The 15,281-nt window shown below is 40.7% G+C and overlaps 1 protein-coding gene across 2 annotated transcripts in view; it reads right to left on the bottom strand.

Moving 5' to 3' along the window:
• CCDC50 (coiled-coil domain containing 50) overlaps nt 1–13,004 on the bottom strand; it is a 64,415-nt gene extending 51,411 nt beyond the window's left edge. The window contains exon 1 of one of the 2 annotated variants that reach the window (XM_079923281.1): nt 12,575–13,004. In XM_079923281.1, coding sequence (XP_079779407.1) covers nt 12,575–12,623 — 49 coding nt within the window. In that variant the 5' untranslated portion in view covers nt 12,624–13,004. The remainder of the gene's footprint in view (nt 1–12,574) is intronic. The other variant, XM_079923282.1, reaches the window with a different exon arrangement.
• Nucleotides 13,005–15,281: the final 2,277 nt, after the last annotated feature.

The raw sequence follows: 15,281 nt of genomic DNA, 5'->3' as shown, positions 1-15,281 counted from the left end.
TGACCTTTGACAAGTCACTTTCCAAATCAGAACTTCAGTGTCCTGACCTATAAGGAAACAGTCCAAATTATTTTTAAGAATTCCTCCCACTTAGATATAGGGTAGTAGGAAATTTAGTTGATTCAGTATAAGTAATATATATTTGTCTCTTGGATACAAGCACATCATCTAAAATGTCATAACCACAGCCTATATAAAAGACTACCCATACAGGATGACTGTTATGCTAACTTTCTCCTGTACCAAATATTGCTTTCTTCATTGCTGTTGTTGGTTCTACCATTTCTACCATACAAAATGGCAAACATCCGCTTTTATCCACCTTATTTTATGTATAGTAGCCTTAACCACCAATAAATCTTAAAATAACCTTTTGTTCAATCTAGTGACTTATAAAAAGGTAGACTTATCCTGTCTCAACTAGCAGTTCTCACAGAGCCTTCAGTATCATGGTAAAATGAGACCATGTTATCATTCATTCACTGTCCAATGAACGCAATTATGGACAGTACTATTTACTAAAAGGTTAACCTGGGGCCCAATGAACAGAGTACAGCCTGGGAAAGCGAACACCCTCAATATTCAGAAGTCTTCTTGAAGATCACCAAATTTAAGTTCAACTAGAATGTGTTCTAAATGCCTTGGATTTCTCTATGTACTGCTACTGAAACTGGTTTCAGTATGGTATATTTGGTTATCCTATAGTATATTTGGCTGTCATGTAATTCCCCTGAAGAGGAAGTGAAAGAAAATCAGGGGCAGCCTGCATCTGTGAACAGGAAGACAAGCTGTCCAAACACCTTTCTGCTCTAAAGGATTGATTCACTTTCTCACTTGTTTTTTAAGAATTCAAAGTCATTTTGATGATTTTTAAAAACTGCTATAATATCTACTTAGAAGTATAAATTGGTTTTTGTAGCACTGCATGTTTTTAAAACAGTGTTAACTTCTAATACACCACATGAAGCTGAAAGAGACTACGCAGTATGCCCTAATTTAGAAAACCATCCTAAAATAAGTATGAATTAAACGTATCCACCCCCAAAGCAAAGATGCTTGAGCTCTTTCGCTCACGCTTTCCCACCCTCTCTTGATCATAGACCATACCAGGTTTATAATCTGTACATTCATCTTTTTAGTTTCCAACTCAAAATATTCAGATTCTTCACAGTCAGGAACTCTATAACCAAGAACTTAAAAAATACATGTTACATGTGACCTGTTTAGTTAAAACTTTATAAGAACTTTGACCCCTTTACCTAAAAATAAATTTAAAGGAGAAAACAGTAAACATAAAAAGTCTGAATAGAATCCAATACCATCTAAGAAACTAATTGGATCCTTTAGTAACAGCAACAAAACGATACCAGATCACAATCCTGGAAAATGTACACACTTGAACAGGGTCTTACTTAACTAAAATCAATCCGTAAACAGGTAAGATCATTGCTTCCAAAGGAGCCTACTATGTGTTTTGGCCTTGAGTTAACCTTAACACCAATCAGTCCCCTACAGACATGTGAGAGATGGGGAAATTTCATGCAACAAAAAGTAAAAGTGATTGCTTCTAATCCTCTATTCCTATCCCAGTGAATTCATGCAAATGATCATAGCCCTTATTCTAGTGTCATTAGTTCAGTTAGCTCAGGTCAGTCTGCCCACTGAACATAAGATGTCAGATACTCTGACAAGTTTTCTGGAGTATCTCCTATGGGTAAGGATCCCCAAGTAGTACTGAGATCAGTCAGCTACCAGTCTTGTCTTGATGGAGAGCTTTCAGACCAATACAGAGGATGAGACATGTTGCTTAAGGAAGTAAGTTAAAAAGATACACAGGAAAGAAACAGGGTAGACTTAACTGAGAATCAGCATTTGAGCTGGGCCTGGGGAGGTAGTGAGAGGATGAGAGGATAGAAATATGCTATATTTAGAGAGTATAGAAGGAAATACCATGCAGAGGATTAGGGCTCAAATAACAATGGTCTGGAAAAAGGAAAAGTTGGAGTATTTTAGGGTAACTTGAACAGTAATATCACTGAGACTGAATGTATAACACCGCATTTTGCAAAATACTTTCATATCCATTTCTTCAATTAACTCTCATGGAAAGTCCATATATTAGACACAGTAAATATTATCTCCAATAAACAGATAAGGAAAGTGAAGCTTAGAGATACTGAGTGTTTTCTCTGAGACCTTACATCAAATGAGTAGGAAAGATGAGATGTGAAACCAAGGCTTAACAAGTCTAGGTTCAAAGTACTTCCCCTTTCCAAAGAAGTCAGTCTGCTTAAGTTAAATTTTATACAAGCTTCCTTTCAATCTGGACAAATTATTTAATGTATCAGTAAACAAGAGCAAATACTGCAAAATAATTCTAGGAGGAGCTCAATTACTTAAAAGATACACAGCAGAAATGCACAGAGTAAAATGGTAGCCTCCTACTCTATTTAAGATGAAGAAAATGATACTTATATTACATACTGCCAAGTAAGTAGGAATCAGAAATGTGTGCATTTCTTACCTCCCTTCAATTACACAAATTTCAACACCCATTCTCCACATTCAGGGGGAATAAATGGGGAGAACCAATAAACAGGAAACAAAAAGAAAACTAACTAATTAACAGTAGAATTTTAGGGGCTTCCCTGGTGGCGCAGTGGTTCAGAGTCTGCCTGCCGATGCAGGGGACGCAGGTTCGTGCCCTGGTCCGGAAAGATCCCACATGCCGCGGAGCGGCTGGGCCCGTGAGCCATGGTCGCTGAGCCTGCGCGTCCGGAGCCTGTGCTCCACAACAGGAGAGGCCACAACAGTGAGAGGCCCGCGTTAAAAAAAATGTAGAATTTTCGGAAACCCACATATGAAGAGCTAAATGAAAACTTAATTATTCCTACTATCTCCAATTGAGCAGATTTCACTTAGTAATCAATTATGAAATAGAAAACACATTAAGAACCTCAAGACAGTATATGGGAAACAGGTACCCTTCAGGTTTTAAGTGTCAACAAAAACTTTACATTTCATATCTAGAAAGGGTTTTTTAACAAGGACCTTGCTTACTCACCACATCCAGCTGCCTGTGGTATTTCAGCAATGTGTCTTGCAGTTGTGTGGTCACCAGCATACACCTATTCTGGTAAAATTATTAGAATAACCCTTTTTACTCACAAAGTGTCTGGGTTTGGCCTATAAATTATTTGGCAGCGCTGCCTTTAAGCCTCAGTAATTATCCTATTTTGGGGGAGCCTGAGTGCCACTGCAACCAAGTTCCTGGAATTCAGGGATGTTAAAAGCACAGTAAACTGGAGTCTATCAATAATAGCTCCCCAGCCATTTTCTAAACCTTCAGCTTGTCCCTTCCAATATACACACATAGCCAAAATGATCTTTCAAACATTAGCTCTGTGGAGTTTTAATGGGGTAACTTACAGGGGGAAAAGAAAAGAAGAAATGCTTCATGGGTACACTAAAGCCCAATTTAAAATAATGAGGTCTGACCATGGAAAACTGGGAAAACAACAGAAGCAGACATGGCAAGTTAGAGTCCAGCAATCACTGACAGGATAAGGAACCATTTGTAAGCAAAGCCAGAAAGTGATCTGTAAATGCAGACACTGAGAGTGCATAGTCCTTTCCAAAATAGCTGCTGGCAGATGTCAGGCCAATCTCAACGTGCAGATGAGAGGATATGAATCTTAATCAAGTCCCTTGTTTCTCTTCCTCTACTTCTGGTTTCCCATCTAGACAATAAAAACGTTTCGAAAGTATTTGCCAACCCTAACATTCTGTATTTTGCTGAATTTCATAATATGAAAGACAAAGCTAATATTTTAAAGTATTTGGTGGGAAGTGCTACTCAAAAATTAGTGAATTTAATACCTAAAGTGAATCATGGACTCCTCTATATAGTCAACAGGCAAAAAAATTGGTTGATGGGGAGGCAATGAAGAGGGAAAGATATCCTTGTAAGTCATTTGTGCTTTTACTATACGCAGTTAAAAGTCCTGGAGTAATGCTAATGGAAAGTGACTCAGTCTTTATGACTCATTAGAAAAATAAAAGCCAAAAAGTCCAGTGGGGACTCCCCTGGTGTTTGGTCATTGAGAAGCTGTATCAGGACTAGAAATGCCCCTCACACACTAGGCCTTCAAAGTTTAGTGGTAAATCAACCGAGGTACTTCTGATACAAGTTTCCAAGGAGACAAAGTGGCATTTCATTCATGCAAATGTTCGTAACATGTTTTGAGGAGAGCCAGTAACAAGTAACAAGCTAAGAATCATAAGCAAACTTTTTAGAAGTTGAACTTGTTTACTCATGCACTTCACTCATGAAAGCCCCACAGATCCTTACTCAGAGTTGGCATATGGATTATTCTCACTTTCCGTAAGATTTCTACCTTGATAATCAATTGTGAAGTCCCTAGAAATTTATATGGAGAGCACATTTTCTTCTTAAAAAAAAGTAAAATAAATATCAGGATGTAAGCCTGTATTTTTAAAAGTCACTACAAAAATAAAACATGCTACACGAGTTCAGCCAATAATAGTCCCCAACAGGGCACCACTATAATTAAGAAAAGTTTTGATAAATGTTCATAGTGATAACTGAAATATCAAAAAAGATTAAATAGGGAAGTTTTTTAAATGGTTTCACTGAAATGGTCCCAAAGAAATTATTGTTTTTCTACAAAGTACCAGATAGTAAAGAATTTAAGCTTTGCTGATCATAGTCTCTGTTATAATGACACTCATCTCAGCATTCGCAGCATGAAGGCAGCCACAGACAATATGTAAACAAATGAGCAAAGTTACGTTCCAATAAAACTTTAGGCATTGAAATTTGAATTCCATATAATTTTTACCTGTCACAAAACATTCTTCTTCCTCTTTTTTTTAATCATTAAAAAATGTAAAGACTATCTTCAGCTCACTTGTATAAAAACAAGCGGTGGCCCATAGGCCATAGTTTGCAAACCCCTATCTTAGAGGAACTAATTTCAATTACTAAAAGGAAAAAAAAAAAAAATGCTGCCCATTCTTTAACCCTGATAAAGAAATGAGTTGCCAATGCAAAAGCTTAAAAATATCAGAGTAGGGTAGGATCAATCCCTGCATTAGGGTGGCCACAGTATTCTTAGTCATATGTTCCAAATGTCTATTGTAAGTCCAAGAGTATAATCTAGATATAAAAATCTATAGATTCCCGGGACCATCTCCAAGAGATTCAGCTGATATCAAGTAGGGCAGGAATATGTTTATAGCAAAGCTCCCCACATCATCCTGATGTTACACCAAGGTTTAAAGACCACCGACATTTTCAAAATATTTATCTGATAGAAGACTTGAATTCAGAATATGTAAAGAACCCTCAAAACTCAATAAAAAGAAAACAGTCTGATTTTTCTTTTAAAGGCAAAGCTTAGAACACACACTCCTTCGACAAACGATATGAGAATGGGAAATAAGCACAAGAAAAGAGGCTCCAATCATTAGTCATTAGAGAAATGCAAATTAAAGCCACATAAGATAATATTACACTGTTAAAATTTAGATCACACAGCTACGAAACAACAAAACCAGAATTTAAACCCTTAAAAAACTAGTTAAAAATTTTAAAAAATATATCTTGACAATGTAAAGTGCAGACAAGGATGCAGAGCAATTGGAGCTCACATACTTTGCTTGTGGGAATGCAAAACGGTACAGGCCACTTTGAAAAAGTTTGGCAGTTTCTTATAAAGCTAAACATACATTCACCATATGACCCAGTAATCCTACCCTAGGTGCTTACCCAAGAGAAATGAAAACATGTTCACCCCCCAAAAAAACCCTGTATACAAATGTTTACAGAGACTATTTATAACCACCAAAAGTGAAAACACCCCAATGTTCGTCAACCAGTGAATGGATAAGCAAATGGTGGTACAGCCATACACTGGAACTCAGCAATAAAAAAGAACAAAATTACTGATGCACACATGATATCAGATGTACTATGGTAAGCGAAAGAAGCCAAACTCAAAAAGTAACTTATTGGATGATCCCATGTATATGACATTTTTGTAAAGGCAAAACTATAGGGACAGCAAACACATCAGCGGTTGGTGGAGGTGGGGAAAAGGGTGGAGCAGTCTGGGGGTTATGTAACTGTTCTGTATCTTGATTGCTGTGGTGGGTACGAGACTATACATTTGTCAAAACTCAGAACTGCATACTAAGAAGGATGCGTTTTTACTGTACGTGAATTATACATCAATGAATTTGACTAAAAAAAAAAACACTGATATACAACAAGCAAGACTGGTTTTACATTGGTTCTGGTTTATCAGAAAGCTTTCAATGTTTTTATGTCAGTGTATGGTTACCAACTATTATATGAAGACCTACGTATCTTTTTTTTTTTTTTTTTTTTTGCGGTACGCGGGCCTCTCACTGTTGTGGCCTCTCCCGTTGTGGAGCACAGGCTCCGGACGCGCAGGCTCAGCGGCCATGGCTCACGGGCCCAGCCGCTCTGCGGCATGTGGGATCTTCCCGGACCGGGGCACGAACCCGTGTCCCCTGCATCGGCAGGCGGACTCGCAACCACGGCGCCACCTGGGAAGCCCAGACCTACGTATCTTAATGTGTGTGTGTTTATGTGTTTTAATGATAATAATGACCAAAAAAAACAGTTGTTCTGAGTATGCATGTTTGTCATGTCCTTTTAAAAGTAGTATCTAGGAACTCTTTTGTACTGGTTTCTAAATTCAAACATCTGGGAATAAATAGTCTAAATAATCCCCAAGGTATATAAGACCAATGATCCTTTGTAGGTCTTATTTAGGATCTAGGGTATCCTAATTTTACAGGTTTGAAGCACAGGACACTTTTAAATAGGTCATCAGTTAAAAACATTAATCCAACAGCCCTTCCAGTGGCTACATCTGAAACTGCAAATGTAGCTGTGATAAGGTTTATTTTTTTCCCCTTATAGGTCAGGGTAGTTAATTTTAAAATACACTCCTGTACTTAGAGAACTGGGATTTCAAGCAGAGTTTACTTAAGTTTTGTGGTATCACACTGCTTTTTGTTACTGAGGCAAAAATTCATTTATCTCAATCAAAACAACTATGTTCTTGAAAAGAACTAGAGAAAAAAACATAGCCTATGGCTTTCTTTATTTCCCTAATATGTTTAAACTTCTTAAAATGTCCAAGCCTCTAAACATTAGCCCCTTCAGCTGAGTGTACGAGAGAAGAAATGCATTTTCTAGGTAGAAAAAAACACTGAGGCAGGAGTATGACCTCCTGTAGTTCACCCAGTAATTCATTTGCTGAATCGAAATAAAAACCTAAAAAAAAAAGCTTTTAATTAAAAAATAAAATGAAACCTATGTTAACTCATTAACATTCATATCAAACAGTATCCCTAAAATAAGTTGAGAAAAATCTCTGGAATTGTTTTGTCATTCATTATTTTTATTCCACTGTTTTAAATGACAGTATTAACGGAATACATGAGGAATGATTCTTATGCATCTACAGAATAATTTAAAAGAAAGAGAAGAAGAGTGAGAGGGAACAAAGGAAGAGAGAGGAAGGGAGGAGACAGGAAAGGAAGGGGAAGGTGGGAAAGGAGAGAGCAGGGAAGACTGAGCTGTGTGAATACTCAGTTTTGAACTTTTCTAAGGCTAGGCCCCATGTGACAATTTTTAGATACTTAGCCTCAGCGGTTTGATACAACTCACTTTCCCATCCTGGCTCTCAGATTTTCACCTGGAAAATCTGGCTGGCCTAGATCAGTGGTTTTTAATGCTTTCTACTCTGAGATCCTTTTTTTAAAATAGCAATTAACTTTACAGTTTCCCACAAGGGAGAAGTTGTCCTTTATGTACTTGTTAGTTTAAAAAAAAAAAAAAAGCATTTCTCAAATCATTAAGATAATCTTTATTTTACAATTAACAGCTATTTCATTTTTTAAAAATCACTGATTCATTTAAGAAGGTACTGCATACCTGCATATAGCAATAAACTGAAAGATGTTTTTTCCCCTTATGTGAGAGGCATTCTGGATGCACATACGGAATTTCAAGGGTTCTTTACAACAACTCTTTGAATTCTACAGGACTGCCTCTCCACCACAGCGAAGATCAGAGAAGAAAAAACATTAGAAAAATAGATTAAAAGTTTTTATAAAGTTAATAGCGGCACTAAGATACATGATGCCCATAGTTAAAAGGCATTATCTCTGCCCTTTAAGAGTTTATGCTCTGAGGACTTTCCTGGTGGCAGAGTGGTTAAGAATCCGCCTGCTAATGCAGGGGACAAAGGTTCGAATCCTGGTCTGGGAAGATCCCACATGCCGCAGAGCAACTAAGCCCGCCTGCCACAACTACTGAGCCCGCCTGCCACAACTACTGAAGCCCGTGCGCCTAGAGCCCGTGCTCCGCAACAAGAGAAGCCGCTGCAATAAGAAGCCCGTGCACAGCAACAAAGAGTAGCCCCCGCTCGCTGCAACCACAGAGAGCCTGCACGCAGCAACAAAGACCCAACACAGCCAAAAATAAATAAAAATAAATTTATAAAATAAATAAATTAAAAAAACACACACACAAAAAAAGAGCTTATGCTCTGAGAAGGAATATGAAATTATGCCAGAGATAGGATTCCTAAACTAAAAGGGAGCATCTAGTATTCATGATTTACTCATTCATTCATTCACACATTCAAATATTTGCTGAATCTTTGCTGGCTATGTGAAAGACCTGAAGCCAGATGAGGGTAAGGAAAAGCAAGACACAAACCTCCTAACTGAAGATCTAGCCGTGGTCTCATTAAAAGACAATAACAACAACAACAAAAAAAACTGCTGTGGAATTTTGCAGAAAACAGAAAGTGAGTTTGCCCTGGAGCCAGATAATGCACCTCTCAGAGACCACCATTGCATTAGGTACCTAGTGTGCGTGTGATATGCTTTAGATCTCTGGGACTACTTGGTTTATTCACTGCACCAGACATAATTTTGTATTCTTCCCCTTAAAGTTCTGGATTTATGCCATTAACTTAATTTACCCCATTATGCCACTGGGGTGTCCTGGACCTAAAATGAATCAGTGCTTTCTAGGCATACTTCAGAAAATGTATTAACTTTTGTCTTTCACGAAAGAAAAAGGATTTGCTCTCAGAATAGCTAGCTACCTTTATTTCAAGAAATGTCTCTACCAAGTGCACCAATTTCAGATGCTAATCGTGACTGCACTCAGGTGCACACGTGCCTGCACACACACACAGAGTTAACTAACTTTGGAGACGGTGGAAACTTCCAGTTGAAGGACAGTAAGGATATATAACACATAATAAAATTTCTTACTGCTGAAAGGAAAGAAAAAAGAAGGTTAGCCCTGGTAGAAGATGGGAGGGTTGATACATAAGTGCTCAATGGCTAAAAGTGGGAAAACGCTAATGACTAAAAAACTGCAAAGGAGTTAATAAACTTTAAAGGGTCTAGAAATGGCTTTGATGGACAGGCTACAGCACTCAGACCAAAACTTGAAGATAATGTGAAACCTCTGTTAGATGGTGGAAAGGGCAAGATTAGTGATTGGTGAGCAATTAAAACTAAGTAGAGAGATGGGAATCAGACTGGAGAGAGGAAAAAAAAGTGGGGAGTGTGGATTGCGGTTTCAGAAAGAAGATTCAGCGAAGAAGCTAAAATTTACCAAAACTCTAAGCTTGTTAACTAATGAAAAGTGCTCTTTTTTTGGTGGGGGGGGGGGGGGCGGAGCTCTGATCTAAACTAAAAGACTTTCGGAATATTGTTGGAACCTTTGTCTATTTGAGAATACCTTTGTCTAGCACTCACAAACTGCATGGTGCATTTGAGTTACACATCTACTGATAAAAAGTGGCTGAGAATTATTTTCAATCTTGTGGCAAAGAACCTCAAACGTTTCAGAAGAAATAAAGCACTACTACCAAACAATGGCAACAGTATTTCCATTACAAAAAGTATTTAGATGTTCCAAATATGGTTTTAAACCAGAAATAATGATGTGTGTTGACATTTAGTTAGACTTAATTCTTTTCACTGCATAAGAACTCGCACATGTCCCTTTGTCTCCTATTTTAAGAGATTTCCCAAAGTAAAAATACTGCTGTAGTTATTTTTTTCAAAGGCCTGTCCAAATGTTGAATATCTTTGGCCATCTTAAAACTAAATAAGCAAGCATTCGACTTTAACCTAGAAAAAAAAAGTTTTCAAATAGTCTCTTTCCCTGATGTCAGCTGCTACCATGACCTCTGTTGAGAAGTTCACAACAAAAGTCCCAGGGCTCCCCATCCTCTCCTAAAGAAAAGGGCAGTGGGAAGGGACAGGCATCCACTGCATTATTCTTCTCAATCTCTATTGGAATCTACCCCATGATCCCAAATTGTAATTGTATATAAAGGTTTAGATTGATAGGAGAAGTAGAGGAGACAGATTTTTAAAACTGGAGTTTAAAAATCTGTGCCAGAATATTAAGCAAATTATTACTAAACTTCCTTTTCAAACTGAGTTGGAGTTGCAGTATTAAGAAGTCTCAATGTTTGTGTTTGTTTTATCCAATCATGGACACCAACTTTATTTTCTTTAATTAGGGTCCAGAAACATCGTTAGGGAGCAACTGGCCATAATTAAGAGTTATATTAGGGACAGATACACTTTATTCGATGTGAATACTTCCCAGATCAAAAACCACACCACCATTAGCACATTCCTAGTATAGTGTATCACTTCCTTTGATGATCTTTGAACTAGAAAAATCAGATGCTTACATAGACAATAATCTTCTCAACAATTTCGGACCACCTTCAAAGTAAATCGATACTTAATTCTAACTTAATGAAACAGCCACAGAAATGTCCTTACCACTTTACCATATCATGTAAACGCGACTGCCAAACAGCATGTTGTGCAAAATAAAAGCAATCCAAATGTGTTAAACTCCGGAGTTTAGCAATGGAAAAATTTTGCATTTACAGATGGAAAGTGTTTGTTGAAACCCTTAAGAAAGAATATACTAGAATAAACCATTCATGTCTCGGTTAGAAACCAGAAGACCTAAGAGTAATATAAATGCATACACAGAAAGTGAGTTTCAAGTTTGTTTCAGGTCACTGACATACAGGGAGCTGGGTAAAATCTTAGCACTACCTGACTAATACTTTACATATTAAGGTTGTTTTCTCTCTCTCTCTCTCTCTCTCTCTCTCTCTCTCTCTCTCTCTCTCTCTCATACCAGAAAGGTTAATGACAATCTCAAAGACCTGGACTTCCAAAGTGTAAATTTGCCTTTCCTATCTCTCAGGCTCCAGACTTGACAGTGTTAAGAAAAGTTCATTTACATATGAATGCCAGAATCTTCACCAAAGCCAGGTTAGGAACTGAAAGGTTGAAAAACACTATTTGATAAAAATCTCAGGCCTAAACTCTTAACATCCTTCAGGAACAACAGGACAGGCCCAGCCCAATTAAAAATTCTACATAAAATCGCCTAGTGTTTGGAACTCTGGGACATCAAGCAGGCAAGCTTTCTTCGGATTCTGGGGTCAGCCTGAGCACCCACAAGCCCCTTTGAATCAAATCAGGTTGGCAATGAAACACGCAGTTCCAAGAAAGCAAAGATTCTTATTTTCAATTCCATATTCCCAAAACAACGAAGACCACAAGAGTCAGCTGAAACAAATAACATCCACTACAAAGACAACCTCTGCAAGCCCGGATAGCACTCTGGGACTTCCATGCTTCCCAAGGTCAAAATAACAGCCAAAGATCACTAAAGATTAAGGCGATCCAGCACCCAAGATCTCAGTTGAAAAAAAAAAAAAATACTAGGTCTGGCTGAAGACGAGGAACAAGAAGTCAGTGGGCTACTTGCTAGAAGCCAAGCCAGACCAATGCTAATCAATCTTGATTTTTCTGGACCTCAGTATACGGAGCCAGTAAAAATCAAGGTCACAGTGAGTCCCCTGCTCCCCCTTGCTTAGTGCTTTTTGTGAGAAAATGCTCATTTATAGCAGCTTCCCATCCGCTGCTTGCGCTGGGCAGTGCCCAGACTAAACTTTTAAACCTGGAGGAAGGTGGGAAAGTCAGCCAGCCAGACGCAGGGCTAGGAAAAGTAGACAGAAGGAGGGAAAGAGTCAAGTTTCAAAACAAAGGCTCCACAAGGAACTGAACGTCAACCCTTCCCCACTTCCTAGCCTTCAAGTTAGCTAGACTGGGCCTGAATTTTTAGGACACATCTCCCTGCTCTGGAGCATTGACTAACGGCATTTCTCTTCCCGAGAACCTTTGCACAACCACTTGATGAGGGTGGTGCTGACCTCTCTCCCACAATCTCCTTATGTAGGAGAAAACTGAGGCTCAGAACGAAAGTGACTTGCCCAAGGTCCCACAGCAGAGCCTGAATTCAATTCCCTCCCGGCCAGGGCGGGCCGGCACCAGGTGGGCGCCGAGCGAGCGCCGCTGGGGACGCCGAGACGACGCCCCCGCCGGGAGGGACGCCGGGCTGGGAGCCGGAGGGGCCCCGGCGCGCGCTCCACGGCCCGGCCCCTACCTTCCTTGACTCCCGGCAGCTTGGATTGGTCGATGGTGACTTCAGCCATGTTGGCCCGGGCTCCGGGCTGCCCTTCGCCTCCCGCTTCCCGGCGGCCGTCGGCACCGAGCGCGGCCCGGAGCGCAGCAGGAGCAGCAGCAGCGCCCGACCCGGCGCAAAGTCAGGCCGGCAGCGCGCGCGGGCCCGGAGGACAGAGCGGGCCGCCGGGCAAGGACTGGCGACAAAGGCGGCGGGAGACGGGCCCCGGCGCAGCAGGCTGGCGGCCCAGCTGCCCCGCCGCAGCCACCTGCTCCCGCGCCCCCGGCCCAGATCGATACCAAATACCCCGAGCCCGGAAATGGACCCGGGCCGGCCAGTACGGAGGGAGAGAGGAGACAGAAAGGCCGGCGGGCGGGCAGGCGGGCCTGGGTGGGGAGGGGGAGGGGAACTGCAGGTCTGTAACCGCAATCGCGAGTGGCTGGCGAGTGCAGATCGGCTCCCGCGGCCGCCTCCCTGCTGTCTCCTTTGTGCCGAGTGACGCGCGCCCGAGGCTGGGGCCCGGCGGTGCCCCCGCCCCCGCGCCCTGCCTCCCTCCCGACGAAGGGTCGCGTCTGTCGGTGTGGGGCTTTGTGTCCTGAAGGCTTCCTCAAAAAGGCCGCACGGGCCCCCCAGAACACAGTCGTTACTGTCTCCGGTGTAGTCCCCATTCTGTGAGCTGTTTCCACAGGATGCTTTGCTGTGAGACTGGCGCTCTCGGGCACTCTTTGCCTCCTGGGATTAGAGGAAAGGTAATACATGGGCGTTAAAAACCTCTGCTACAACTTACAGAACTAAAGAGCAGCTGATCAAAATCTGGACCAGTTAGGAGAAGAGAGTGTTCACAGTCAGCCGGGGGAACTGAGTCATTCATTCATCAGAAATGCATGAATGTCTACCAAGTGTGATTTTTAGGTTCTGAGGGTGATAACAACGTGTGTCAGACATCTCTCTCTTCTGGCGTGTCACACATTGGTCTATAATTGTGACATTTTTATCTCCTCGAAATAGACAGCATCTCCTGTCTGCATCTCCTGGCAACAGAATTCTCCCTCCCTATGGGAAGCCCTCCTCAGGAGGGCCTCCTCTCACAAGCTGGTACAACCGGAGAACCTCTCCACCATCAGCTAGCTTCCTCCCTCATCCACATACATTCATCTAAGGATGGGTGTGTGACCGAGACAGGTCAAGCAGAATACTTCTCTGGGGTTATTATATAAAGAAGGACAGATAAGCATTCTATTTCTTGTGGGGAGGGTTTCTCTTCCTAGTAGACAATGAAGCCAAACTGAAGACACAAACCACAATAGCAAACCAGCTGGTCCCTGGAGCAGCTGGGATTCCGGCTGCTCTGCATTCTGGGATTTACCCCCAGCATCCTCTCAATTTAGGCTAGTAATTTTACTACCTTAAACTAGTAAAAGTTGATTTTCTGTCACTCACAGCTCAGAGTCACAGTATGAGAGGCCATATGTAGGAGGTTTTATTTGGACTTGACATTGACTAAGGCCAGAGAAAAATTAAGAAAGATTTTCTAGGCCAGAGGGTGGCAAACCGTGGCCCATAGGCCAAATCCAGCCCGCTGGATCTGAATGACTGCTTTTTATGTGTTTAAATGATTACATTTAAGTGGTTATAGAAATAACATAATATTTTCAATTTTGCCTCTTAGGACTCAAATTATAAAATATTTACTCTTGGACCATTTTCAGAAAAGGTTAGACAACCCTATTACTAGGCAGAAAGAACACCCAGTAAATTAAATGTGTAAATAGAAAGGAAGTATCATTAGAAATGTAGTTTTGTGAGGATTTTTAACTTGCCTGCCTCCTGTGACTTTTTTTTAAACTTCCTGTGGTCATAGAGAATATTTATAATAGCAGTATTGTCTGTTTCCCTCCCCAAAACCCATTGTCTTCACTGCTCTGTCATGCTCTGCCCTCAGAGGCTGACATTTATGAATATATCACCAGGGCCTCCTTGCCCTGTGGCTTCTTCCTTTTGAGTTAGACGAACACACAGCACTGGCAGAAGATCAAAAAAGGGAGGAGAGAAATATCAGGTGTGCATTACACTCCTTTCCTTTATGCTAGGCCAAAATTTTGGTCATACTGTGTCCCTCTGACTACAATGCCTGTCTAGAGCCCTCCTTCCCATTGTTCCAGCTCTCATGGGTCTCTAATAATACCATTTCTTTCCAGTGCCCCTTCAGGCCTAGGATAGTAATGGCTTCACTGCTGTTCCCTTAACCATACCCACGCCTTGGTAAGTAGTCCCTGCATTTTATTCTTTCCAGTTAAACCGTTTTGAGTGTGGCTTCTGTTTCTTGCCTAGGCTCTGACTAATATGGTTAAGATATGCCAAAGGGTCATTGCTTTGTTTTCCTTAAAAATATCTACATTTCTTATGATCTTCATAAGATCATAAGCCGTATTGATCTATTCATATGATCTCCACTTCCTATTCTCTCATTCTTTCTTGAACTTATTCCAATCATACTTTTTAGCCTCACCACTCCAAAAACAGCTGTTTTTATTAGAATTAACGATGACCTCCATATTGCCAAATCCAGTGGTCAATTCTCAGCCCTCCTCCTATTGGCTATTACCATGTAATAGATATGATTCTATTCATCTTCTTGAAACATTTTTTGTTTTGGTTTCTGTATTTTTGCTTATCTCATTTAGCTCCC

Source organism: Stenella coeruleoalba, assembly GCF_951394435.1.
Source record: "Stenella coeruleoalba genome assembly, chromosome: 5".
Lineage (NCBI taxonomy): Eukaryota > Metazoa > Chordata > Mammalia > Artiodactyla > Delphinidae > Stenella > Stenella coeruleoalba.
Note: the sequence above shows the minus strand (reverse complement) of the source record. Positions and strands in the feature narration are given on the sequence as shown.